The sequence below is a fragment of the Pipistrellus hanaki genome, assembly GCF_964339955.1.
Source record: "Pipistrellus hanaki genome assembly, chromosome: 2".
Classification (NCBI taxonomy): Eukaryota; Metazoa; Chordata; class Mammalia; order Chiroptera; family Vespertilionidae; genus Pipistrellus; species Pipistrellus hanaki.
The window spans coordinates 166,919,517-166,946,505 of record NC_140504.1 but is presented as its reverse complement, the minus strand read 5'-3'; the positions used below and the strand labels follow the sequence as shown (position 1 = coordinate 166,946,505).

Below are 26,989 nucleotides of genomic sequence, written 5' to 3'. Positions count from 1 at the left end.
GGCGTTTCAGCTGAAGGCATTACCAGGCCAGGCACCTTGTGGGTCAGGTGGAAAAGAGCCTGGGAATCAAGAAGCCTTTCCCAAGCTCCCAAAGTTGAGTAGCGCCCGGAGAAAAGCCAGCCCACCCAGTCCTGTGGTCAGCACCAGGAAGCCTAGAAGGCCATGCCAGCACTTCAGGTCCTCGTGCCCCTGAGGGGGCGGCGGCGCATGCTCAGTAGCCAGGGTGCATGGCCTAGGGAAGAACAGGAGCGGAATTCCAGCCCCTAGGACACCGGGCCTCGAGGGGGCGGGGCTTGGGGACTAGGGGGCGGGACCTAGGGGATTGGGGGCGGGACCTCGGGTGAGCGCCGCCCCCTCCCGCCCTGCCGTTCCCCTGTCAGTCCCCCATTCCCCTCCGTCCGCCCCCCCCCCCACCCCCGCCCGCCTCGCCACGCGCCCGTCACCCTGCAGTCGGAAGCCCGTTGCCCTGGCAACCGCTGCGCCGCGTCTTCCCGAGCGGAGCTGCCTTTGGCCCGCAGATACTACCGCCCGCTCCCCACTGCCCCGCGGTTTTCGGGTGGGCTCAGAGGCGGAGGGACGGCAAAAAATGGCGGAGCGGAGCCAGACGGCGCTAGAGGCAGGTCTGTGGGGGCGTTCGGCCAGGGGAAGCACCGAGGCTGCACCTCAGTCCTGGGCCCTGAGGGGACCGGGGACTTGCGTGTGGCCCTGCGCCTGAGGAGGCGCCGCCGCCCTGTATGTGCTCCATGGGGCTCTGACCTCGGGGTCAGGGGTCAAGGGAGGAGCCTGCCCCTGGAGCGGCCAGCGGGGGACCTCGGGGTCCTGGTGGCGCTGGGCTGTACGGAGGAGTGTGCACACCCCTGAGTGAACACGGACCTAGGCAGGGCTGGGACCTCAGGGAGGGCACAGGACCGCTGGGGGCTCATCCTTGGGGTAGGCTGTGTCATGGGGAAAGGATATATATAGGACCCTGTGGGGAAATGTGAGGGCCCTCCAAAGGGGCATGGTTTGGGGAGAGTGGCTCTGATTCTGAGGAGGCAGGTGTACCTAAGAGGAGTGTTCCTTAATAACCAAGCAGTGCCATGGAAGGGGGCATACACACCACCGGGTATTGGTGTTTTGAGGAAGTCTAGTGCCTTAGGGTCGCCCCTGGTCACAGAGAAAAGTAACCTCATGTGGGTACATACAAGGACAAGAGCTCCAGTCCTTCGGAACCCTCCCAGAGGAGGCTGGAGCCCCCCGAGTGTGTATGGGGATCAGTGAGCTTGAAGGTCATTCAGAATCCAAGGGGGTCATTCAGAATCCTATGGGTGGAAGAGAAGTGTTTAAGAGGCGAGAATACTCACAAGAAGAGAGACCCAGGATCCTATTCCTGAGGTGACCCCCTTGTAGATAGGGCTGCTCTTGGAGAGATAGTGACCTAAGTCTTACAGGATTATAGAAGACAGCAAGTCCTGTGTGTATGTGAGAAGGAGTTTGTCCCTAAAATGGGTGGGGGATGGAAGAACTGGATCCTCAATACAAGGGATAACTGGGTGTGTGTAGAAAAGCAGTGGCTTGGGGGAAATGAGTGGTGGTGGGTGATAGAAGTGGTATACATGATCTTGTATATGTGTCCTGATTAGGTATTTTGGTTACAAGAGTGACCCATTTGAATTATCCAGTCCTTAGGGGTTGGGGAGAGAGGTTTTGGTAAGACCATTCAGTGATTGGAACTAGAAACTATGAAACTATCAAGAATGCTTCAAGCGACCATTATCTCCCAAGACCCGCATGCTTTCCCTTTCTTTTGTGGCATCTTTGTTTCTTCCAAAAAGTAGTTCCTCTACTCATTTCATAGTTTAAGTTCTCTCATAACTTGAACACGCTGAGTATTCCTTTATTCATTCATTTACTCAATAAATTCATTCATTTACTCAATAAATAGTGAGTGCTAACTCTATGCTAGGAAACAAGTTAGGCACTGGAAACTCCCTGCTTGTAATTTTGTTATCTTGTTCTTCCTCTAACCCTCCCATAGACTTACTGCCTTCAAATATATTATTTAATCTACCTACTATTTTTATTGCTTATTGCTTGTCTTCTTCCGCCAGAATGTAAGATCCATGAAGTCAAGTGTCTTTGCTGTTTTTACCAATTCCACATGTCCAGAACTGTACCTGGTATAGAGTAGGTTATTAATAAGTATTATTAAGTGAATAACTAAATGATCTGATATTATCTAGAGGCTTAACAAGCTTTCTCTGAAGAAATGGCATTTTAGTGGGGTTATAATCATGACTGAGTAAATAAAGAGAAGGGCAAAGAGTGGGCCAGGAGAGGAAAGCCATGTACAAAAACCCTAAGGTAGCAGGAAACATGATGAGTTGTTATTTAAGGAACTAAAAGGACAGAGGGCAGTAGGAGGAAAAAAGAGGTAAACTGAAGCAGATCTTGCAGGGTCTTACAAGCTATGATATAAATTTTGATTAAGAAATTCTAAGACTAGGGAGGGGGGCAAAAAAAAATCAATAAAATATATTGAAAAAATAATAAAATAAAATAAAAAAAAAGAAATTCTAAGACTAATAGGAAGCCATAGACAGTTTTTAAGTGGGTGCCTTGACATGATTAGAAAAAATATATAAAACTCTGGCTACAGTGTGGAAAGCACAGAATATACAAGAGTGGACATACGGAGAATTGTTAGAAGGTAGCAGTGGAGATGGAGAGAAGGAATTGAGAAATGTTGAAGAGATAAAATTAATAGGACTTAATGAAAAATGGAGGTGAAGAAGAAGGAAGTATCAGGCATACTTCTAATTTTCTAATTTGTGCCGCTGGATAGCTGGTGGTACTATTATGGAGATAGGGAGCATTGGAAGGAACCTGGCCTAGGTCTGAGAGGGAAGATCCTGAGTTTGGTTTTGGACATATTGAGTCAGTTATCTTTGAGATATCCAAATAAGTGGAGAGATTGACAAGGCAGTTGAATGAACACGAAAAGTCTGAGCTGGCATAGAAATAATTACTGAACTCATAGTGTGGGTGAAATAAATAATCAGGTATTATAGTGATTTAAATTAAAGTTAGTTATTTCAGTAAGCTAATATTTTGCCATTTGTTTCTTTCAGACTCTTTATATATATATCTTGTTTAATTCTCACAAAATTCTCGCAAGGGGATATAATTATTGAAGTTTTACATCTGAGAAAATTAGGGTTCAGAAAGATTAAGTGGTGTAGCTAAGATTTCACAACCAATAATAACCCAAGTACTCCTGGCTCTAACTTCCATACTGATAGGACTACTCTACTCTGTCTCCTGGCTTTAGTTCCTGGATATAAAATCTCATTAATGATAGGAGGGGATGACACACCTCAGAACTTAAAATAACACCAATATTCATATGTAGAGGAAGAGGTAATACATACCTTAGTTTTCAGACAAATGTATTAATAAGTGCTCATTTGTTTCTAATTACTCTAATATGGGGTTAATGAAGTTTCTCATCTTAGACATCTCTATATACTGATGGAGTAAATTAGTGATAGGTAGTAGAGACAAAATAATAGCAGTTAACGTAGGCTTGCTGCATAGTAGGCATTTGATAACTATTTGTGGTCCAAATGAATGAAACATTTTTTTATCTATACATTTTTATGATTCAAATATTTGAATTTAGGCTATTGGAAGCTGAGGATGTTGACACAAATGTAGGGGAATATGGAAAAAATTTTGATATTTTACAAAACAAAATTTCCTAAATTGAATACAATACAAACAGAATTGGTGAACTGATGATAGAATAAGCTCATTTAAAACTTCATTTGGTGGTATCCGACTCTTTAGGAAATATGGCAAAATAAATGTGACATGGGTTTTAGAATTAAACAGATAAGATTTAAAATTACAACTTTATCACTTACTGGGTAATAGTGCTTCTCTGAGCCTCAGTTTTATTCATCTTTAAAATGGTGATACTAAATCTTTACTCCGTAAGGTTCTGAAGATGTACATAATTTACGTGTACAGTTAGTTATAATTTCTAACTAACTCACTGGATTAATTAATACTTTCTATTCCTTGAGACATGCAGCTTCATAAATGTTTAAAGAGCTTATCTGATCATGTAACTACCCTAGGTAGTGGGGGAAAGCAACTTTATAAATGTGTATGGTTGGGACTTGCGTTCTAATGTCATAAATACATTAAGAACTTAAAATACTTTTAATTAAAATTGGAAATATTATCCAAAGCAGTATTATTCTAACTTTCTGTTTTACTAATGTCATTACCAGTGTCCACCACAAGAATAGCAATGATTATGAGAGATGCAAGTAAAATGTTTGCAGCTTGATAAAAATGGTTGAAAATGTTTTGAACTTTCCTATAAAAGACTGAAAGGCATTATCTCAGTTTAGGTATATCAGTTTTGTGGTGTCTTTGATATGAAGTTTAGTGTCACTCTTATTATAGAACTGGATGCAGAATCAAGTGGTTTAATGTTTATTCTTTTCTCTGAAGAAAGTGGGTCTTTTAATTTAATATAAAAGTAGTCTAAGATTTAACTTTGTAAAAACAACTTTCCCCTATATTTTGAGGAGGGAATTATGATCTAAGTTACTCTTTTTATTAATTCCTATAGGCTTATTTAATAAGGTCCTAAGAAAGAGATATTTTTCTTTGTTTTACATAAACATTTGCAGAGTTAGGACTATTTTTAAATTGAGTTACACTGATTATATCTTTTCTGTCACTGGGAGCTATGTGTTTTGTGACTAGATCAGTAGTTTTTTTAACTGGCTAAATTTTTTCAATTAAGGATCTCAATAGAAATCGAAGTTTTACATTTATTTTTTTAAAATCTGAAGTGTTAGGTCCTCAGACAATGAGTGTTTTAACCAATTAGTGAACCAGAATATCTTCTCAAGCAAGGAGAGAATGAGTGAGAAATTTTTCTTTACTATTTGTACATCTGTACTTTCAAAGAAACGGGACTACATCAAATTAAAACACTTGCACAGCAAAACAAAACAAAACAAAAAAACAAACTATCGACAAAATGAAAAGGCAATCCCCTGCATGGGAGAACATATTTGCTAATAATACATTTGATAAGGGGTTAATTTTCAAAATACATAAGGAAGAACTAATAAAACAACACTGAGAAGACAACCCAATTAAAAAATGGGTAAAGAATCTAAATAGACACTTCTCCAAAGAGGACATTCTGATGGCCAATAGGCATGAAAAGATGTTCAGTGTCACTCATCAAAGAGATGCAAATTAAAACCAGAAGGGTGTATGACCTCATGCCCACCACGAGTGCTGAAGAGGATGTGCACTGTTGGTGGGAATTCATACTGGTGCAGCCAATGTGGAAAATAGTATGGAATTTCCTCAAATTAAAAATGGAACTGCCTTTGACCCAGTGATCCTACTTCTGGGATCCTAAGAATCTAGAAACATTAATCAGAAAGAATATGTGTACCTCTGTGTTCTATTTACAATAGCTAAGATCTGGAAACAGTACAAGTGCCTATCAGTAGAGGAGTGGATCAAAGAGTTGTGGTACATTTACACAAAGGAATACTACGTGACTGTATAAAAGAAGGAAATCTTTTCTTTGCAACAACATGGATGGATCTGGAGATTATTATGCTAAGCAAAACAACCCACTCAGAGAAAGACAAATATCACACAATCACACTTGTAAGTATAATTTGAAGAACAAAATAAAATTAGGAACAAAATAGTACCAGAGGCATGGATCTATGGAACACATTGATAGATCTCAGAGGGGAGGAGGATGGGAAGGATGGGAAGAGATCGACCAATGAATATATATTCATATGTGCATAGCCCATAGACACAGACAATAATGGGGTGAAGGCCTGGGGCATCAGGTGCGGGTTGGAGGGAGGCAGGGGTAGGAATGTGAGACATTAGTAATATTTTAAAAGGAGGAATTAAAAAACTTTGCCAACCACCCTTGAAAACACTATCTCTGCACTTAAAACAGTGAGAATGAATTTTCTTATTGGAGTAACAAAAGCACCCTTATCCTGTCCGTATCTGCTTTGAACAATACATACCGTACTTTGGAACTTTAGAAGTTTCAATAAAATTGGTTTTCAAAAAGAGGGTTAAGTATTGTCAGAATAGATAAATTCCTTTGCTTCTGCTCTAGCAAGATAAATGCTCTTATATTGGTGATTTTAATTTTTTCAAGCTCTTTATCTTTTTATGTATCAATCCAGTCTCTAAAAGAAATTAGAAATTAGTAAAGTCTGTAAACTTTTAATCTCTAGCTTTCTGGATTTTTTTTTTTTCCTGCTCTAGACTTTGTCTATCCTTTCATTACTGTGGTTAGAAGAGATCGGCCTATAGAATAAATTCTAGATCTTTGGTTCCTTCTGCCTTCCATTTAAAAAAACACACACACCATTTTCCCTCCTTTTATTACTCAGGTGTTACCTGTTTGGTAGGCCAATAGAAATCTCTGGTTCTTAAGTATTTCAGGTCTAAAGTGGATATGCTGCTTACTACTACTGCCAGCTATCTTGAGTATTATAAATATTTAATGATAAAGAGAAGAAATAGTCTAGGAAATATAATTTAAAAAATACCTATGTATATGGAATTTTCTAAAAATCAAGTTTGACTTTTAAATACCTCAGGGTTTTAAAAATGATAAATAAGGGCTTAAAATCCATCCCCCCCCCCCCCCCATATTAGTTTTCTAAATGTAAGAAAACTGCTTCTGATGAAAAATAAAGTAATCATGGATGGGAATCACCAAGTTTCTTAATTCTGATGCTATATTTATAAAGCAAGTTTTATAAAGTTTTAATTTGTCATAAATATAAATAATTATGTGTGGCATTTAAATAAATATTTCAAACTGTTTAAGATTTATTTGAACCATACTTATCAAATTCTTACATATATTCAAGTTTCAATCACATTTCTAATGTACAGCTTTTCTAATTTTGCACATTTACCATTAGAAGTTTATAAGTACAGCCAGTCCCACAGTTGTCAAGCCATGCCAGGCAGGGGACGTAGCCTCAGGTTCCCTGTCTTGGCACCAGGATGGGGGGCTGGCCTGAGGTCTACCAGCCCAGACTGGGGCAGGGCATGTGCCTTGTGGGGGACACAGTCTAAGATCCTCTGTCAAGCCCCACTAGGTCAGGGGCATGGTCTGAGGTCCCCTGTCAAGCCCTGCCAGATGGCGGGGGGGGGTGGGGGTGGGGGGGGGTGCAGCCTCAGGTCCCCCGTCAAGCCCTGTTTTGTGTGTGGGGGGTATATGTAGCCTGAGCTCCCCTGACCCAGCACTGGTGGTGCACCTTGAGGTCCCCTGTCAAGCCCTGCCGGGTGGGGGCGGGGGGGGGGGGGATGTGAGGCATGAAATCCCTTTTTAAGCCCTAAGCGGGCAGGGGAGGGCATAGCCTCAGGTTCCTGCTAATTGCTCCTTAAGGCTCCTTTTGGGAACTTGGCCTCAGCTGTGGGTGCAGCCATCTTTGTGATGGATTGATGGTCAATTAGCATAATCCCTCTTTATTAGATAGGATTAATTTCAAGTATACAGCATATTGGTTAGACCAGTGGCTCGCCAGCAACATGTGGCTCTTTGGCCCCTACAGTGTGGCTCCTCCATAAAACACCATGTGTGGGCGTGCACGTACAATGTGATTGAAACTTCATGGCACTGTGTAGAAGTCAGTTTTTGGCCTGGGCGAGTCTATTTTGAAGAAGTGGTGTTAGAACACTAAAGGGGCCAAAGAGCCACACGTGCCTTGCGAGCTGTGGCTTGCTGACCACTGGGTTAGACAATCATATACTTTATAAAGTGTTCCCCCATTATTTTCAGTATCTACCTGGCATATATAGTTATTACCATATTATTAACTATATACCCTATGCCGAACTTTACTTCCCCATGACTGTTTTGCAACTACCAATTTGTATTTCTTTTTAAAAAAATCTTTATTGTTGAGATTATTACGGATATCCCTCTTTTTTCCTCCCATTGTCCCTCTCCACACAGTTCCCACCCCACCCCATGGGGTGGCCTTCGCCACCCTATTGTCTGGGTCCATAGGTAATGTATATATGCATATAAGATATTTGTTTAATCTTCATATTTTAGGATTTTTTTTTCTCTTTTTCCTTTTCTGGATGAGTGTGTTTTGCTTCCTCATATTTCAAATTATTGATTAGATTCTCAGAATCCTCTACAGTTGAATCCCTGTATGCTATTCTTTATTTCAGTCAGTGAATGCTTAATTTTTATTTTTTTTGTTGTTGAGATTTCTAGAAGATTCTTGAGTAACCTTATAAACACGGTTTTGAACTCTATGTCCAGTAGTTTGCTTTCTTCCATTTCTTTCATTTGTGACATGTTTCTTTGTCTCCACATTTTGGCTGCCTCCTTGTGTTTGTTTTTATGTATTGGGTAGAGTTGCTATGTTTCTTTGAGTTGGTAGAGTGGCCTTGTGTAGGGCCTAGTGGCTCAGCTTCCCCAGTGATCTGAGCTGGGAGCTCTAGGTGCACCCCTTTGTGGGCTGTGAGCACAGTCTTGTAGTTAAGACTTGATTGCTGTTAGTATCACTGAGATGAATTGACCTCTAGGCCCTTTGGCTGTGAGAACCAGTTATGACTACAGTGGGAGAGCTGCCGTGCAGAAGATACCCCTATGGAGCAGGACTTGCTTCAGTGGGGCTTTGGTGCTCACTGACTCTGCCCCTTGAGTGTGTTGCTCATGGATGTGTAGATTGTAATCTGCTATGTTCTGACACTGACCACTGGGTACACTGGCTCTTTGGTCTCCAGGGAGGTGCAAAGTCAGCTACTGCCTGGGGCCACCCAGCTGGAGCTATAGAGAGATTTGCAAATTCCTCCTTTTTGTATTGGGTATGGAAGTGCACAGGTGAGGCCCAGCTATGAAGCAAGGCAGGCTAGTGCTGGTGCTGGGTCTTGGGCCTTTTATTGATAGGTTTGGGGCTCCCTGACCCAGCTGCAGTTGGTTTGAGAGATTTTAGCCTGAGCAGGGACAGGCCATCCATATGCAAAAGTGGCTATACACAGCTAAGGTGGGGCTGTAAATTGGATGAGCCAGAGTCTTAGGGAATCACCAGGGCATAACAAACAGAAATGGCTGGCAGTCAGCCCTGCGACTGCGGAGGTCCTGTCATCAGAACAATGATTCCTGTGATCACCCCTGTCTGTGAGAAAGCTGTCCCCAAATTCCTGCTCTGATGCCATACAATCCATTTTCTCATGATGTGTGTTTGTGTCCCCTAGAGCCTTGCCCTGGTGCTGGAGCTCAGAGGAAGCAGAACCTTGTAAGTTCAGTTTGTGGTATAGGTCTTTTAAGAGGAATAGCTGGGTCTCCAGCAGCCTCTATGTTACAGAGCTCCTATCTGCATTGGGTTTTATAGCCTGTAATCCTTACTTCTCATAGGGACTTCGTTTCCTAGCTTTGGGGTCTGGTGTGGGGCTGGGGACCCCTTGCTCCTCTGGGCAACCTCTGCAGAGAGGTTCTCCCTCCTGATTAAAAAAGTGGCACATGTGGGTACCTGACCAGCTGATTCCATACCTCTGCACCTCCTATCAGTCTCAGTGTGCTTTCTTCCTTACTTCTCTAGTTGTAGGACTTCATTCAGCCAGTTTTCCAGCGGTACTGGATGATGGTTGTTCTGTATCTATGCCACTAACTTCCTTCTCCCTGAATTTTTTCATTTTTTTAAAAAAATTTTTATCCTCCCTGGAGGATTACATTGATATTTAGAGAAAGTGGAAGAGAGTGGGAAAGACAGAGAGAAACACTGATGTGAGAGAGACACATCCATTGATTGCCTTCTGTGCGAGCCCCGATCAGGGCCCAGGCTGAGGAGAACCCTGCAACTGAGGTACATGTCCTTGACTGGATTCGGCCATGGGACCCTTTTGTTCACTGGCCGAGGCTCTATCTACTGAGCTAAACCAGCTAAGGCATCCATGAACTTATTTTTAAAGAGCAAAATTATGGACATATAGCTTTTTTATTTTTATTTTTAAATCAGCAAAGCAACATCTCTTGATTTAAAACAAAGGGGAATTCATCAGATAAATACCCAGAAATGGAATTGCTAAGTCATAGGGTAGTTCTATTTTTAGTTTTTTGAGGAACCTTCATACTGTATTCCATAAAGGATCACTTTATAATCCTATCAGTGGTACATGAGGGTTCCCTTTTCTCCACATCTGGCCATCACTTGTTTGTTGACTTATGGACAGTATCCATTCTTACAGATGTGAGGTGATTTCTCATTGTGATTTTAATTTACATCTTCCTGATGATTAGTGATATTGAGCATCTTTTCATATATCTATTGGTCATCTATTTGTTGTCTTTGGAGAAATGTCTATTCATGTCCTCTGCCCATTTTTAAATCTGATTGTTTGAATTTTTTTGGCATTAAGTTATATGAACTCTTTATTTATTTTGGATAATTAACCCCTTATCAGATTTATCATTGGTGAGTATGTTCTCTCAGTAAGTTGTCTTTTCATTTTGTTGATGGTTTTCTTTACTTGGACAAAAATGGTTTGGTTTCATATAGTCCATTTAAAAAAAAATTTTTTTTTCTTTTGCTTCCCTTGCCTGAGGAGACAAAAAATATTGCTAAGAGTGATGTCAAAAGAGTTTTGGATATTTATCCAAAGAAATCTAGAACACTAATTTGAAAACATTTATGCACCTCTATATTAATAGTAGCCTTATTTACAGTAGCCAATATATGAAAACAACCTAAGTTGCTTTCATAAAGAAGATGTGGTGCATATGTATAATGGAATATGACTTAGCTATGAAGAAGAATCAAATCTTCTCATTTGTGACATGGATAGACCTAAAGAATATTATGCTAAGTGAAATAAGGAAGTGATAAATACTACTTGATTTCACTTATATGTGGAATCTAAAAAATAAACAAATTAAACAGAAACAAACTAATAGATACAGAAAACAAATTGATGGTTACCAGATGGGAGGGGTTGGGAACTTGGGTGAAAAAGATGAAAGGGGATAGGAAGCACAAATTGCCAGTTATAAAAATTGTCATGGGAATGTAAAGTACTGCATAGGGAATATAGTCAATAATATTGTAATAACTGTGTGTGGTGCCAGGTGGGTACTAGACTTATCAAGGCAATAAGTTCATAAGGTACATAAATGTCTCATTGCTATGTTGTACGCCTGAAACTAATATAATGTCAGCAGTAACTGAAAAATACATTTAACAAGATGACAGAAATACCAGTATAGGCCTAGATTAAGCTGTGAAAACCACTTATCTGTGTGACATACCTGTCTGGGCCTTGTCCCCTCATTGCTCCTGATTGCCCTGATAATACTCTAATAGTGATATCCCATCAGAGCCTTTTCTCCCTGGGCAGGGCATCAAGATGCAGATCAGCCTTCTTTACATTTAAAATGAGCATATGTTGCCTCCTCTTTTCTTAATGCTCTGCCACATACTGGTTTTTGAGAAATTAATCCATTAGTTTATGTAGATATAAAATCATCTATTATTTCTTTCAGCCTACTTGGGAACTGAGGCAGTGCATTTACACTAGACTCAGTTGAGGATTTGAGTGGTAGCAGTCAGGCTGTGTGATCTTGGGCATATATGGAAGTTCTCTGAGTCTCATTTTTTCTTACAATATATGATATACATACTAGTTTATTTCTATCATTAATTGTGTGGCACTATATGTATATAAGGTATTAAGGCATTTTTTTGTGATGTTATTTGGGTACTTAACAGCTTACTCTGCTGTCTTTCTGGAGAAAGAAACATCTTTAAGTACATAGCACAAAATACAGTCAGGTACTAATACCAATTTCTCTTATAGTTACTACTCCTACTGCTTTTAAAGTACTTTTAAGAACTGAGATTGAGTTTAGAAAAAACTGTGATTGAAGTGATTTTTATATCTGTAGACACAACATTTTTTTCTCAAATGTTCCTTGAGTTGTTCTGGTAATGTATGATGATCTTAGATGTATTTGATTTAGAACTACTTATGTTAGTGAAACTAGTCAGAGGAAGCAAAGCCATTATGAGTGGAATTCTAGCAAAGACTTGGATCATTTTTCCTTTTGCTTCATACAGGCAGGCTTTTCTATTTTAAAATTAACTTAAGTGATATAATGTATAGAATATTGAGCATAGTTAACAATATTGTATCATATATTTGAAAGTTACTAAGAGAATAGATCTTAAAACTTCTCATCATAAGGAAAACATTTTGTAACTTTGTGTGGTGATGGGTGTTAATCAAACATATGATAGTCATTTCACAGTATATACACATATGTCAAATCATTTTGTTGTACACCTAAACTAATACGATGTTAAAGGCCAGTTATATATCAATTAAAATAAAACTCCAAACAAAATAGTAACATCAACATATTTTCATTTTGCCAGGAAAGCTCTATATCATTGAGGGATAAAGGTTTATGCTAGTGAGGACTTTTCTCTGTTGTAGCTCTGCAAAGTTCTGGGAAAGGGAAAATGCCTAAGGAGAAAATTGACTAAATGGCCTTTCATTTCTATTATTTCCTCTTTCCCTTCAGAGTAATACAATGAAACTTGCCTGTGGTTGTCTCAGATAGTATGCTTAGAAAAGACTAGATAAATGGGAAGATAAAAACTTGATTCAATTGCATTCTTAATTAAAGAGTAATTAGAAAACAAGCCCAAGCTATTTTTATTTTCTCTGGGTTTTATAGTTCTAAACTGTTTAAAATAAGCTTCAAGTTGTTCAAAGGTAGACATATTTTTGTATTTTCTCTAAATATATTTATAAAATTGGTGACGTACTGTTTTAAATAAGTTAAATATGCATATAGCAAAGGACTATATTTCTTTCCTGTGAGTCTTCATATATACTTTTATTACCTTAAATAAATGGCCAAAAATTACTTCCATGAAATAAAGGATTAAAAGCCTAAATATAGCTCAATTTTATTATTTTTTTAAAAAAGGTTAATTATTTTGATTATATGTATACATGTATTTTTTAGTTATTTGTATGGTAAAAAGCATGAACTTGAGATAGTTTGCCTGAGTTCAAATTCTGACTATTTACCTATGATTATTTAACAACTAACTGAGTTAATATTTGCAAAGTACTTAGTATAGTGCTAAAGATATAGTACAGGTTATGAGTATTTGTTAAACACATTTAAAAAGTTGTATTGTGCCCTAACCAGTTTGGCTCAGTGGATTGAGGCCTGCGGACTCAAGGGTCCCAGGTTAGTTTCCTGTTAAGGGCATGTACCTTAGTTTCAGGCACATACCCAGTTTCTCTCTCATTGGTGTTTCTAACTCTGTCCCTCTCTCTTCCTCTCTGTAAAAAATCAATAAAACATATTTTAAAAAAGTTGTATTGTGAGAAATTAGATGACTTTCAAGTTCATAGTACTTGCATAGTATTTGAACAGGGTATGAGCTCAATGAACATTTTTGGATTTGTGGTTACCTTACACAGTATATGTGTATGGCATATTTTAGATGAATAACTCCAAACACAAAAATGCATACCATTATTTTATTTGTTATATTGCTATTTTAGATAGCTTCTTACATTTTCTAGAAGCATTGAAAAATATATCGGGTCTAGTAATAATTAATGTCGTTTTTAAACATTCGTTTAAAATCTTGCTTGGCGTTGACTTGTATTGACATAACCTTCAAACACGTGGTATCAACAGAACGTGTGAAGTGTAATTAACAAGTTTTGCTTGAAAAAGTTTGTGTTTGGTTTGGTTTTTGTTGCAAAACTAGGGCTAAGAAGATGGCGGATGAAGAGCATATTCGGCACTGCATGCTTTACGAGTTCCAATTAGGAAGAAAAGCAAGTGAGGCTGCAAAAACATCTGTAGTGCTCTTGGTCAAGATGCAATTAGCGCCAGAAAATGCCAGCTTTGGTTTGAGAAATTTCGCGAGGGAAATTTTTCGTTAGATGACAAGAGTGGTCGAGGCCGTGTGTCCAATTTTGATCAAGAAGCTCTTCAAGCTCTTTTGGTGCAAAATCCTCAAATTACCCAACAAGAGCTTGCGACAACTTTAAATTGTTCACAAAAAACAATTTCCAATCAATTGCGTGCACTTGGCAAAGTCCAAAAGTTTGGAAAATGGGTTCCTCATGAGTTGACTGACAACAACCGTAATCAAAGAGTCACAATTTGCAGTTCGCTCCTCTCTCGTCAAAACCGTTTGCCGTTTTTAGAGCAAATTGTTACCGGAGATGAAAAATGGGTGCTGTATGTTAATCTGAAAAGGCGGCCTCAATGGTTGGACAAAAATGAGGCTCCGCAGCCCACGCCAAAACCTGACTTGCATGCGAAAAAAGTGATGTTGTGTGTTTGGTGGAATTTTAAAGGAATTCTTCATTATGAACTTTTACCATCTAACCAAACCATTACAAGTGCAGTGTATAGTGCCCAATTGGAAAGGTTAGCCCAAGCTTTAAGAGAAAAAGAACCTGCGCTGATTAATCAGAAGGGCGTAATTCTTCACCACGATAATGCATGACCGCATACTGCAAGAATCACTGCTGAAAAGCTGCGCCAGTTGGAATGGGAAATTCTCCCTCAACCTGCATATTCTCCTGATATTGCCCCTTCCGATTACCATTTGTTTCGTTCTTTGCAAAACTTTCTTCTTGGAAAAAAATTTAATAATGAAGAATGCCTCAAAAATGCATTGACCGAATTTTTTGCATCAAAATCACAAGAATTTTACAACAGAGGGATTAAAATGCTTCCTGAGCGTTGGGCACAAGTAGTAGAAAACAACGGCAACTATATTGTTGATTAAATTTTGTTGTATTGTTTAAATAAATTCGATTTAAAAAAAAAGTATTAGAAAACGACATTAATTATTACTAGACCTAATATTTGATTTGTTTTCTGAATACTGATAACAGATCACTTGAATCTCTTCTCTAAAGATATGTCAGCGCGGCCACCTAATTATTAAAAACTGTTGAATTGATTTGTCTTTAGGAAGAACTATTTTAGATAGTTCAGCTCTTATTATCATAATGCTAATATATTAATAAAAGTGTTAATAATACCAAAGATCTTTGGCTTATTTCTTAGAAAATGACATAAATAATTTCAAAACTCTTATGATTGAAACTGTTTTTCTGCCTCTTTTTGACATTTGTGGATAAATTAGCGTTACTCTAATAACTTGGCATGTAGTACTAATAAAGCACTGCAAAGTGATAAATATAGTTGACAATCATAGTTAGTATGTGCCAATATGTTTTATAAATCTGTTTTTCCTCCTAGGGAACATAGATCATTTCCTTCAGCAGCAGGGAAGTGGTTTCCTAAAGGAATACATGACTCACCCATCAAATCTTTTGTAGACTTTGGGGGATAGATGATATTAGATAGGCATTCCAGGTATCACACAAACATTTTCTTACAAAGAGAGATGAGAAGAAAAAGGAAGGTTATAATTTGGAATAATAGATAACTGATGGTATGAGATATGTTAGTATTTAGAGTAGTATATAAAGAATATAGGTATTTTTTTTTGTTTACTATAGGTGTTAGTACCTCAGAAGTAAGTTATTTCATTAAGTTTAGTAAAAAATTTCTGTAACTTTAGACATCAATAAGAAAGATTAGCAAAATTCTTGGTTTTAAAGGAATGTAGTATTAAATAAAAATGTGACAAATTGATGCGAAACATTTTCAAAATGAACCTACCACACAAGACCTGGACCTATCTAAACTCTCATACACTGCTGGTAGTAGTACAAACTTTACAACCACTTGGAAAAGCAGTTGGCAGCATCTATTTAAATTGGGTATATACAGGCACACCCTATAACACACTGTTAGGAACATGCCCTTCCCTCAAATGTTTATGTTTGTGCACCAAAAGACACGTTCAAGAATGATGATAGCGCCGAAACCGGTTTGGCTAAGTGGTAGAGCATCGGTCTGTGGACTGAAAGGCCCCAGATTCGATTCCAGTCAAGGGCATGTACATTGGTTGCGGGCACATCCTCGGTAGCGGGTGTGCAAGAGGCAGCTGGTCGATGTTTCTCTCTCATCTAGCTCTTTATCTCTCTCCCTTCCTCCTCTCTGTAAAATATCAATAAAATATATTTTTAAAAAAAGAATGATGATAGCAATATTATTTGTAATAGCTGAAAATTATAGCAACTCAAATGTCCATCAACAATAGAATTGTTGGGTAAATTGTTATTTATTACTACAATTGAATAATCTACAGCCATGAGAATAAATGGACCACAGCAGCATGTGAAAGAAATCAATATAAAATATGTCATATGATTTTATTAATATAAAGTCCAGTAACAGTAAAAGTTTCTTTATAGTGTTAGAAGTCAAGACAGAATTTATTTTGGGGGAAGAGTAGGAGATAATGATTGGGAAGGGGCAGTCTGATGACTTTGGGGTTCTGGAAATGTTCTGTTTTCTGATGTGGGTAGTAGTTATGCAAGTGTGTTCATTGTGATAATATATTGGTCTTCAGACTTATGATTTGTGTACTTTTCTGTATGTATGTTATACTAGAAAAAAATAATTAAAAAAATTAATCTGTCCCAAGATTATTCTGATCTGTAATAGTAGCTGGAACCTATAATAATAAAAGTGTAATATGCTGACAACCTTCTGGTTGAAGCTTGGACTGTGGGGGAAGCCCAGGTCAAGCCCAGGTCCTGGGTGCCAGAGGGAAACTGGTGCTGGCAGCTGGGGGAAAGGAAGGCCTAGTTTTGCACAAATTTCTTGCATCGGGCCTCTAGTATCCTTAATAAAAGAATAGTACAATATAATTTAAAAGACATTATAATAGGAGAAATTAGTCTCTCTCTCTCTCTCTCTTTTTCTCTCTCTCTTAATAAGAACCTTGCTACTTTCTAGTTTGGGAAAAATTTTTTTTTTCTCTTTAAACTTTAGATACTTAACTATAAATAGAGAAATAGTATTTCTGAGGATCAACAACAGCATAGTTGACTTTAAAGTGTTACAAAATACTAGAGGCCTGTTGCATGATATTTGTGCAAGAATAGATCTTCCTTCCCCTGTCTTTACTCACAGCTGTCCTGAAGCCGTCAAGTCCCAGCTCCTGGTCCCCCTGGGAACTGGCAAGTCCCTGCTCCCAGCCCGCCCAGTAGCTGGCAAGTCCTCGCTTCTGTTCAGAGCACTGTTCCTGTAGCTCCCTCCCCTGCCCCCTCTCTACCTCATAGCAGGCATTTCACCCATCTCGGGCACTTCATGCCTGTATATGCAAATTAACCCACCACCTTTGTTGGATTAATTTGCATACTCACTCTGATTGGCTGTGGGCATAGCAGAGGTATGGTCAGTTTACATGTTTTGTCTATTATTAGGTAGGATGGTATAATTGCTACTGTTCTTATTAAATGAATCAAAGAAGTCATTATAGGGTCATTACATTCAAAGAGCTAAACAGCTATAGGTAAGAAGAGATACTTGGAGCAAGCCATCACATGTGGAAAGCTGAGCAGCAAACCCTAAGTTGTTAAAGGGTATGCTGAAAGACCTCTCTCTACTACTGGCTCCTTCCTTAGGGTATGTAAGCATTCTTATAAATGTCTGTCATCTATAGAACCACAAATTCATTCCTCAAACAAGTATTCCCTTTAGCTGTTGCTTCATAGTGAAACAGTTTATACAGCATCCCCTTTATCCACTGGGGATATGTTCTAAAATTCCCAGTGAATGCCAGAAACCGCAGATAGTACCAAATCTTCTATATACTATGTTTTTCCTAGACATACATACCTATGATAAAATTTAATTTACAAATGAAGCACACTGAGAGATTAGCAACAATAATGAATAATAAAGTAGAACAATTATATCAACATACTGATAAAACTTACGTTAATGTGTTCTCTGTCTTTCTAAATATCTAATAACTAATCTGTAACTGAGAGGCCTACTGAGTGACTAATGGGTGGGTAGTGTATACAGCATGGATAGACTGGACCAAGGGATGATTCACATCCTGGTGGGATGGAGGGGTACCATGTGAGATTTCATCATGCTACTCAGGATGGTGCACAATTTAAAACTTACTTAGTGTTTATTTCTGGAATTTTTCATTTAATAGTTTCAGACTGCAGTTGACTGTGGTTAACTGAAACCATGGAAATCAAACCATGTACAAGGGGGGAACTACTGTATTTGTGATTTCTTTTTATCACTTCACTTCCTCAACTCACCATCCAAGTTCCTCCCCATCACTGTAAGGAAAATGGACTCTCTAAGGCCAGTAATTGCATCCTAATTGCTAAACTCCAAGTTTCTTAGGCCCTTTCTATTCTATCTTTTAATAATTTTCTTTTGGCTTCAATAACATGTCTTTTCTAAGCACATAGGACTCTAGGTGGGCAAGAAATGCTAGTTGAAAGATAGAATGAGTGATTTTAGGTGACATTTATTTTCATGTGTTTTCTTAGTCTTATTGACTCCTATTTATTTATCATTGTGTTGCCAGGATTCTACTGCTAACTATATATATATATATATATATATATATATATATATATATATATATATATATGATATATCTCCCCTTCTTTCTTTTAAAAATTATATTTTTATTGATTTCAGAAAGGAGGAGGAGGAGGAGGAGAGAGAGAAAGAGATAGATAGATAGATAAATAGATAGATAGATAGAGAAAGAGAGAGAGAGAAACATAAATGATGAGTGAGAATCATTGATTGTCTGCTTCCTACATGCCCCACACTGGGGATGGAGCTCGCAACCCTGGGTTTGTGCTCTGACCACAACCTCCTGATTCATATGTTGATGCACAACCATTGAACCACACTGTCTGGGCTATGACCTCTTCTTGCATAATCTTATCAAACCCATAGTTTTAATCTTATGTTTTTATCTGCACAGTAATTATTCCATCCTAGACTTTCTTCTGAGCCCTATACTCATATCCAAATGGGCTTTGTCTTTTGACTGGTCTGTTTTTATCATGTCCTTCTCTTGTTTCATTTATGCAATATCCTGTTATAGCTGTGATGGTCTCATTACACACAAAAATGGGTGTATACAAGTATATACAGGGTGTCCCCAAAACATGTATACACACTTTAACAGCTGATAACTCACTCAATTTTCACCCCTTTTCGGGTTTAACTGATTTGAAATAACGGGTGAAGCCAGACTTAGCATTAAACAATGCAAATTTATCCTAAAGTGCCACTAGACTTTTTTTATGGTGCTACATAAAACATAAAGTTTACAGGACAAAACCGGAAACAGTTGATGAATTGAGCACAAATATTAAATGAAATGATTCTTGATGTTTGTGATCCATTGTTTCACGTTATCAGCAGTGCCTGGACCCATACCGTGATAAGTTTGAAAACAGGCATTGACAAAACAAATTATTCATTTCTGTAGATTCTTTTAAAATTTGAAAATGAACTGTGTATTAATAAACACTGACTTTACAATCATTCAAAGTATGTATACATTTTTTTGGGACACCCTATATGTATAATGAGCATTTCTGTAATTACTGTATTGTTTTTATTTCTCTGTATTCTTCTTTCTCCCTTTTATTTATTTTTATTTTATTTATTTATTTATTTATTTATTTATTTATTTTTTAAAAAAAATATATTTTATTTATTTTGTACAGAGAGGAAGGGAGAGAGATAGAGAGTTAGAAACATCGATGAAAGAGAGTCATCGATCAGCTGCCTCTTGCACACCCCCTACTGTGGATCTGCCCGCAACCAAGGTACATGCCCTTGACCAGAATCGAACCCAGGACCCGTCAGTCCCCAAGCTGATGCTCTATCCATTGAGCCAAACTGGTCCCGGCTATTTATTTTTATTTTTGTGTGAGAGATTTCCCAGTAATGTCTGGTAGTGATCTTTGACTGACGGCACTAAAAAGCTGATTGGAACTTTTGTGTTTGTAAAACTTATTTGACTGAAGAAAGGATGATTAGGCTGGGCCATTCTCTGGAGACCTTCTACTATTAGTATTCATAGATTCTCTTTGACAAGTAGTTTTTTTCTTCGAAAAGAATGATTTAATTTTCCTCCTGATAGAGAAGAGCTGGGCTGCAAGAATTCTTGTTAGTGGGTGAGGGAAGAGGGCCAGAAAACTTAAGATTTAGTGGATAGACTTTCACTTAATCTTCTCAATTTCAATTAAGTTTCCCCACTTTTAGTATCAGCTGGTGTTTAATTCCAAAGTCCTCTTGTAGTAAACATTAATGTGTCTCAAATATTTCTAGTTCTCCTCCTATCTTAGAAGTTAAATGTGTCCATGTGATATGCTTTGGCTAATGAGAAGCAAGTAGAGTTGATGTGAATCACTTCTGAGCAGAAGCATTTCATTGGTGTGTGGGATTCACTCTTACCATGGCAATTATGTGATGTGTGCCTGGTGAAATGACCAGCATGTGGAGGATAGCTTCCCTATCTGATAAAGAGGGAATATGCTAATTGACTGCCACACCCTCACAAGATGGTGGTGCCCACAGCCACAAGATTGCGGTGCCCAGTCCCCTCAAGCCTGCCTCATCCGGCTGGAGTCCCCCAGTCCCCTCAGCCCCATGGCGGGGTGGGGGTGAGGTGAGGGGGTGAGGGGCGTGGCAGGTGCCTTGTGCTTCATCCAGCCAGAGTCTCCCAGTCCCTTCAGCCTAACCTCATCCAGCCTCAGGCCCCTAGTCCTCTCATTCTTGCCTCATCCAGCCAGAGTCTCCCAGTCCCCTCAGCCCCACCTCACCCAGTCCACCCTCATCCAGCCTCAGTCCCCCAGTAGTTGGGGGTGATCGGGCTGGCAGGGGAGGGAAGTTGGAGGCAATTGGGCTGGCAGGGGAGCAATTAGGCATCAATCAGGCCGGCAGGGTAGCGGTTAGGGGGATATCAGGTTGGCAGGCAGAGTGGTTAGGGGCAATAAGGCAGGCAGCCAGGCGAGTGGTTAGTTCCTGGATTGCGAGAGGGATGTCCTATAGGATTGGGCCTAATCTGCAGTTGAACATCCCCTGAGAGGTCCCAGATTGGAGACGGTGCAGGCTGGTCTGAGGGACCCTCCCTTCTTCCCCCGTCCATGCATGGATTTTGTGCACCAAGCCTCTAGTCTAAATAAGAATAAAATGTACCAATTTACTGAGGTTTGGTGATTGTGTAGTATGCCCTGGCAAATGTATTAAAGCTTTAGAAAGCTTAAATAATCATTTGCCAAGATGGGAGAAGGGCAGTTTCCTGACTGTGTGGGGGTGAGGGAGTTGTTCTGAAGAATAAAATTTTCTCAGTTTATCAATCAGCCCCCCTGCTTTTAGCTTCACCTGCACTTCCATTTTCAGAGGGATTCTGTATTTTTACAGTGAGAATCAGTATGCTCTGGGCTTTGCTCTACTGCCACCATAGATTTGAGCTTTCTTTGTTCTTTTTAGTTGCCATTTGTCTGTTAACTTTTCAGCTTCCAAAATTTTATTACTGTTACCTCCTCTCCCAACCCTTTTTTAATATAATTTTTAATTTTTTTTCATTCCTGTCATTTTAGTGAGGTTTTCAGAAGGGAGCTGTGATAAATAACAGTGTTTAATATAACACATTTAACAAAAGGATGGATTAATGTTAACTTGGTCAGGTTATTTCATATCTGTGGTCTTTATGATCTTTAGTTTGCTTATTTGTGATTAATAAATTATTTAGATGATCAACAGGTTCTCTTTTACTTTAAAAATTGCAGTGTTCTTGTTTTTATTCTTTAGTAGAGTATGGGCAATAAACGAAACAAAACAACTATTTAATATTTTGAGTACCCTAGACATTTTATGCATTATCACAAATAAAACTTCCCTCATTAACGATAAACATTGTTTATGATAGTTTACAAATCCCTTGAAGTACAGAACATGATATTTATTTTATTCATTTATTCAGTAATATTTGCTTCTTATATGTATTCTTTTACACTAAATAAATACTTAATATGGTGTCATATTGACTGATTTAGGAATTTTCTCCCTAATCCTCTGATAGTTAGTATATGACTTTCAAGTTTTCAGTAGAACATGGCATTAGAGTCTTGTTGTTGACATATTCCTAGTAATTTGTTTACAATGAGACTTATGTTCTCATCAAGTTTTAAAACAGGATTTTTTGAGATTCAAAATATTGCTCATTTAAAATTTGATATCTACTTATATTTAATGTAAAAGCACCATCAAGGACTCTATTGAAAGTACAGTTTTTATGAGTTTAGAAGTATTTGAATTTGATTTTCTGTTCATTTGCTTTAGAATAATTCTTGTGATTCAAGGAATGGGAGTACTGATGATATGCATACTGCAAAACCAAGTTCCATAAATGATCTGTGGTTATACTGCAACATTTAAAAGCATCTTCTTTGTCAATTTCTATAAATATCAAAATATTTGAAAAATATTCATTATCAAAGTAGGTGTTTAAAGTATTAGTAAATTTTAATTTTACTAAGTTTTATGTAGTTTTTTGGGAACTACTTAATCTTGAATATATCTTATGATTTACTATTTTTTAGATTCTTTTCTCTTTAAAAATTATAATATTAAAGAACATCTAAGTAGTTTATATAACACTTAATAAAAATACTTACAATTACAAGTACACCTGACATAAGTAGTCTTGGTATCAGGTAAAAATGAGTTCTTAGAAACATTACAACTTGACCTGACAGGAGAAGTATAGGGCACACTTGAGAACAGCCTCTTAGCCTTGAGCTGTTAATGTGTCTTGGAATCAGACAGTGTTTTATAGAGGGTATGGAGAGTATCAGTATATTTGGTAGGCTAGTTAAGAGAAGAGCAGTTTTTATAAAGCTTGTATTTATATTTGCAAAAGAATTGAAAGCAGGATCTTGGATATTTTCATGTCCATCTTCACAGCAGCCTTATTCACAATAGCCAAGAAGTAAAATCAGCCTAAATGTCTTTCAGTGGATGAACGGATAAACAAAATGTGGTGAATATATACAATAGAATATTATTCAGTCTTGAAAAAGGAGTCATGTCACATGCTATAGCATGGATGAACCTTGAGTAATTATTTTAAGTGAAAAAGCAAGTTACAGAAAGACTAATCATTTAGGATGCATCACATACATTATGTAAAAATTCAGATAATATAGAAAATATGAAAGAAAACCACCTGTAAATAAATTTTCTTTAATATAACTACTATTGATATTTTGGTATATATACTTTACCCAAGCATCTGGTGTGTATGTGTGTTTGTGTATAAACAGTGTATATTTTATTTATGACTTACCTAAAATGAGGCATGCGTAATCTCTTATAACCAGTTATAAGAAAACACAGCTGTTTATTATGGAAATCTTTCCATATTTTCACATTATCATTATGTTTTATGATTGAGTACAATATAGATACACTGTAATTTATTTAATTTCCTCCTGTTGATGGGCATTTAGATTTTAGTTGTGCCCATTATAAATAATACTGAAATAAAATTATTTTTGCTCATCTTTGACAAGAAAATAGTGGAATAGTATCTTTGAAGTTCTGGAAGAAAATATTTTCAACCTGCAATTCTCTGTCCAGATAAACTTTCAGTTAATGTAAGGATACCTAGATTAAGGTCTGTTCAGAGATGTAGTAAGTCAGAATTTGTATCTCTGAGGCTTCCTATCTCAACAAGTTACTTGGGGACATATACAAGCAAAATTAAGAACCCTGTGAAGATAGAGAAAAGTGGATCAAATCCCAGAAGATTGTGAAGGAAAATCAGAAGTTGATGACTAAGCAGCAGGCCTAGAAAATTAATGAGTTCAGGTGAGAATAGGAAGATAGATTTTTGAAAAAATACCTCTGAAGAAAAAGGTTTTTTTTATGTTATAGACTAGTGGCCTGGTGCATGGATTCATGTACATTAAAAAGAAATTAGTTAGAAGAAATATTATTTATTTGAAGAAATATTTTAATATTGATCGTTCTTTGCCCTTTCTCTATAATAGAAGTCTCAACCAAATTTATGATTGACAATGACAGATCAAAACACATGCTTGTGATTGGCGCCAGCAAAAGCTTTATATTTATTGCAAATGTGTGAGTCAACTTAGCCTTTTATAGATATAGAATAAATTTGCTTAAGTAGACCTGCTTTCTGATTTAGCTAAACTTTTTCCAGCCCAATGTAGCACCCCTACTTCTCTTTCAGGTAATTGTCAGCAACACAGCAGTAAATATGAACATGAAGTACATTATTATTATAGATCACACAGGGAGAGCAAAGGGTAACGTATTTAATGGCAGCAGTGTTTGACTATATTCTGCACAGTGAGAAAACCTCAAGTCATTATCAAGATCCATCATTTCTTACCTCTTTTCAGTCGGGTCAAGTTTCTAAACTTTCCAAATCTCAATTTTCTGGCTAATGAAAAGAAAACAGGATTTTATCAAGTCTCATATCTATCTACTCCAGGACTTCTGTGAGGATCAAATAAGATGAAGCATGGGGAAAGGCTTCACAGACATTTGATTAAAGTGTAAAATGTTTGCACCTGGCTATAAAGCAAGTCGTGTTCCTGGGCTGAAGAAACTCCAAGGTGGTTAGTCACTAGGGAAAGGAAGCCAGATGTTGGTACGTGATGTCATTACCAGGTGCCACAGCGACTGTTTCAGGGTTGGGCTGGGCTTTGGGCTGCATTTTCTGCCAAGGGGTCTTGGCTGCATAGGCTGCAGTTTGGTGGGGTGTTGCTCTGGGGTGGTGGCGGGGCCTGTTTCCCTCTTGGGGGAAGTTGAGTGTTGCTTTGTTGGCACCAGGTCCGCGGTGCCATTTCTTTGTAAGTGGCCAGTGTGCATCATGGCAGTGCCTGTGTTGAGCATCTGCTCCCTGGTGGTCAGTGTGTGTCATAGTGACAAGTTGGATGGCCAGAGGGACATTTAGCATGTTAGCTATATATATATATTAGAGGCTTCAGTGCATGAAATTCGTGCACAGGTAGGGTCCCTAGGCCTGGCCAGCAATCAGGGCTGATTGGGGCCTTCTGACTGCTGGCTAGGGCCTTCCTTTATTCCACTCTGCCCCCTGGTAGTCAGCACATGTCATACTTAGTGATTAAACTCCCGTCTCCTGGTCAAACTCCTGAGGGGATACTTTGCATATTAGCCTTTTATATATATAGATAGATGGCCACGAATGGGGGCAATAATACAATCAGCCTGCCACAATACAAAATACCTTGAGAAAAGTGCTATGCATATGCATATGCTCATATAGAAAGATTATATATGGTCATGGAAGTCCTGTCTGAAGAAACAATGAGTGAATAATAATTCTCCAATTCAAATTTAAAAAGCTAATTAAATAGTGAGTAATTCTAGGTGTTAGTTGGCTCTACTTTGGGGTGTTATTCCAGAATGAAGTATCTGACAAAGGAGCTGGTGAGTTAAGCAGGGGATTGAGATAAACCTAAGAAGGTCAGCTCCATAGTCAGATTATAGCCAGTTCTATTAAACAGCCACAATTGGCACCCCTTACCCTGCCTTTCAGTTCATCCATCAGGAAGACTGTACAGACCTGTTAAAAAAAAAGCTTGGCATGGCTTTGCTTTGTTGTTGTTGTACTTGCATCAGCAATAATAGTAATATAATTGTCATAGTGGTAATAGGAATAATATTAAAAACCGTCAGGCAGTGAACACCAGATATGTACAGAAACCATGCTAGGCTTTGTACACAAAATATTATTAATTACTAGTGCCCTAGTGCACTGATTCATGCACATTAAAAGGAAATTAATTACAAGGTGGTTGGTGGGATGGGATTGGGCAATACGGGCCAACCTCTCGTGGTCCTTATCTGGCTGGCTGCACCTGGGGCGGCACTGTGGCTTGAAGGGCATCTGTGAAGTGAGTGGGGTCCCTAGCATGGCCTGCAGGGATCAGGCTGAAACAGGCTTTCCAAATTCCCCAAGGAGTCCTGGATTGCGAGAGAGTGGTTCTTGGATGACACACCTCAGAATCGGACTCACTCCTCTCTGGTTCTGGGTGTGTCATGGCAGTTTGGCAGTTCCTGGTAGTCAGAGTGTGTCATACCTACCTGCCTGTCAGCTGGTCAGATGATTGCTTAGCCTTTTATTTATATAGATTGCATCACTCCTGTAAGGCAAGTATTATCGTTATTTTACAGGTTTAGAGAGGTTAGTCTTGCTCAGCATGTAGCTTATAAATGTTAGAGCTAGGATTTGAATCTAGGTCAGTTTGATTTCAAAGCCCATGATATTCCACTATGGAAATGATAATACAGGAGTGTTCAATCCTTGGGAGTCTTGACCTTGGCTCTGCATACCAGGAGAAAATGCTAGGTAAGCAGAACATTTCTTCTTCATTATGTCAAGTCACCTGCAGAGGAATTTCAGTGGTTACTTGCTGGTCATTTTCTTTCACTTTTTCTTTTTTTTTTCTTTTCTTTTTTTCTTTCTTTCTTTCTTTCTTTCTTTCTTTCTTTCTTTCTTTCTTTCTTTCTTTTTCTTTTTTTTTTTTTTTTTAATTCTCTCCTGAGGATATTTTTAGAGAGAGGAAGAAAAAGAGGGAGGGAGAGAGGGGGAAGAGAGTGAGAGAGGGAGAAACATCAATGTGAGAGAAACAGATGTGAGAGAGAAACATCAATTGGTTGCCTCCTATATGTGCTCTGACCAGGGATCAAATCTGCAAGCTAGGTATATGCCCTTACTGAGAATCAGACCTGCAACCTTTAGGTATATGGGATGATGCTCCAACCAGGTGAACAACTGGCTAGGGTGCTGATCAATTTTTTAATGTTGATCTGATTAGTACAAACCTTCAGGGAATCTTTTATACTTGCCCTGAGTTTACACCATTTATGCAAGATGATAAATTCACTGTATGCAAATTAGCATTCTTCCAAGTAGCAGTAGAATGGTACAGAGAATGT

General features: G+C 38.3%; 1 protein-coding gene across 1 annotated transcript in view; it reads left to right on the top strand.

Annotated features, from left to right (window-relative positions):
* The first annotated feature begins 469 nt into the window (after window positions 1-469).
* AGBL4 (AGBL carboxypeptidase 4) overlaps window positions 470-26,989 on the top strand; it is an 892,605-nt gene continuing 866,085 nt past the window's right edge. The window contains exon 1 of the mRNA XM_084872915.1: window positions 470-620. Coding sequence (XP_084729041.1) covers window positions 587-620 — 34 coding nt within the window. The 5' untranslated portion in view covers window positions 470-586. The remainder of the gene's footprint in view (window positions 621-26,989) is intronic.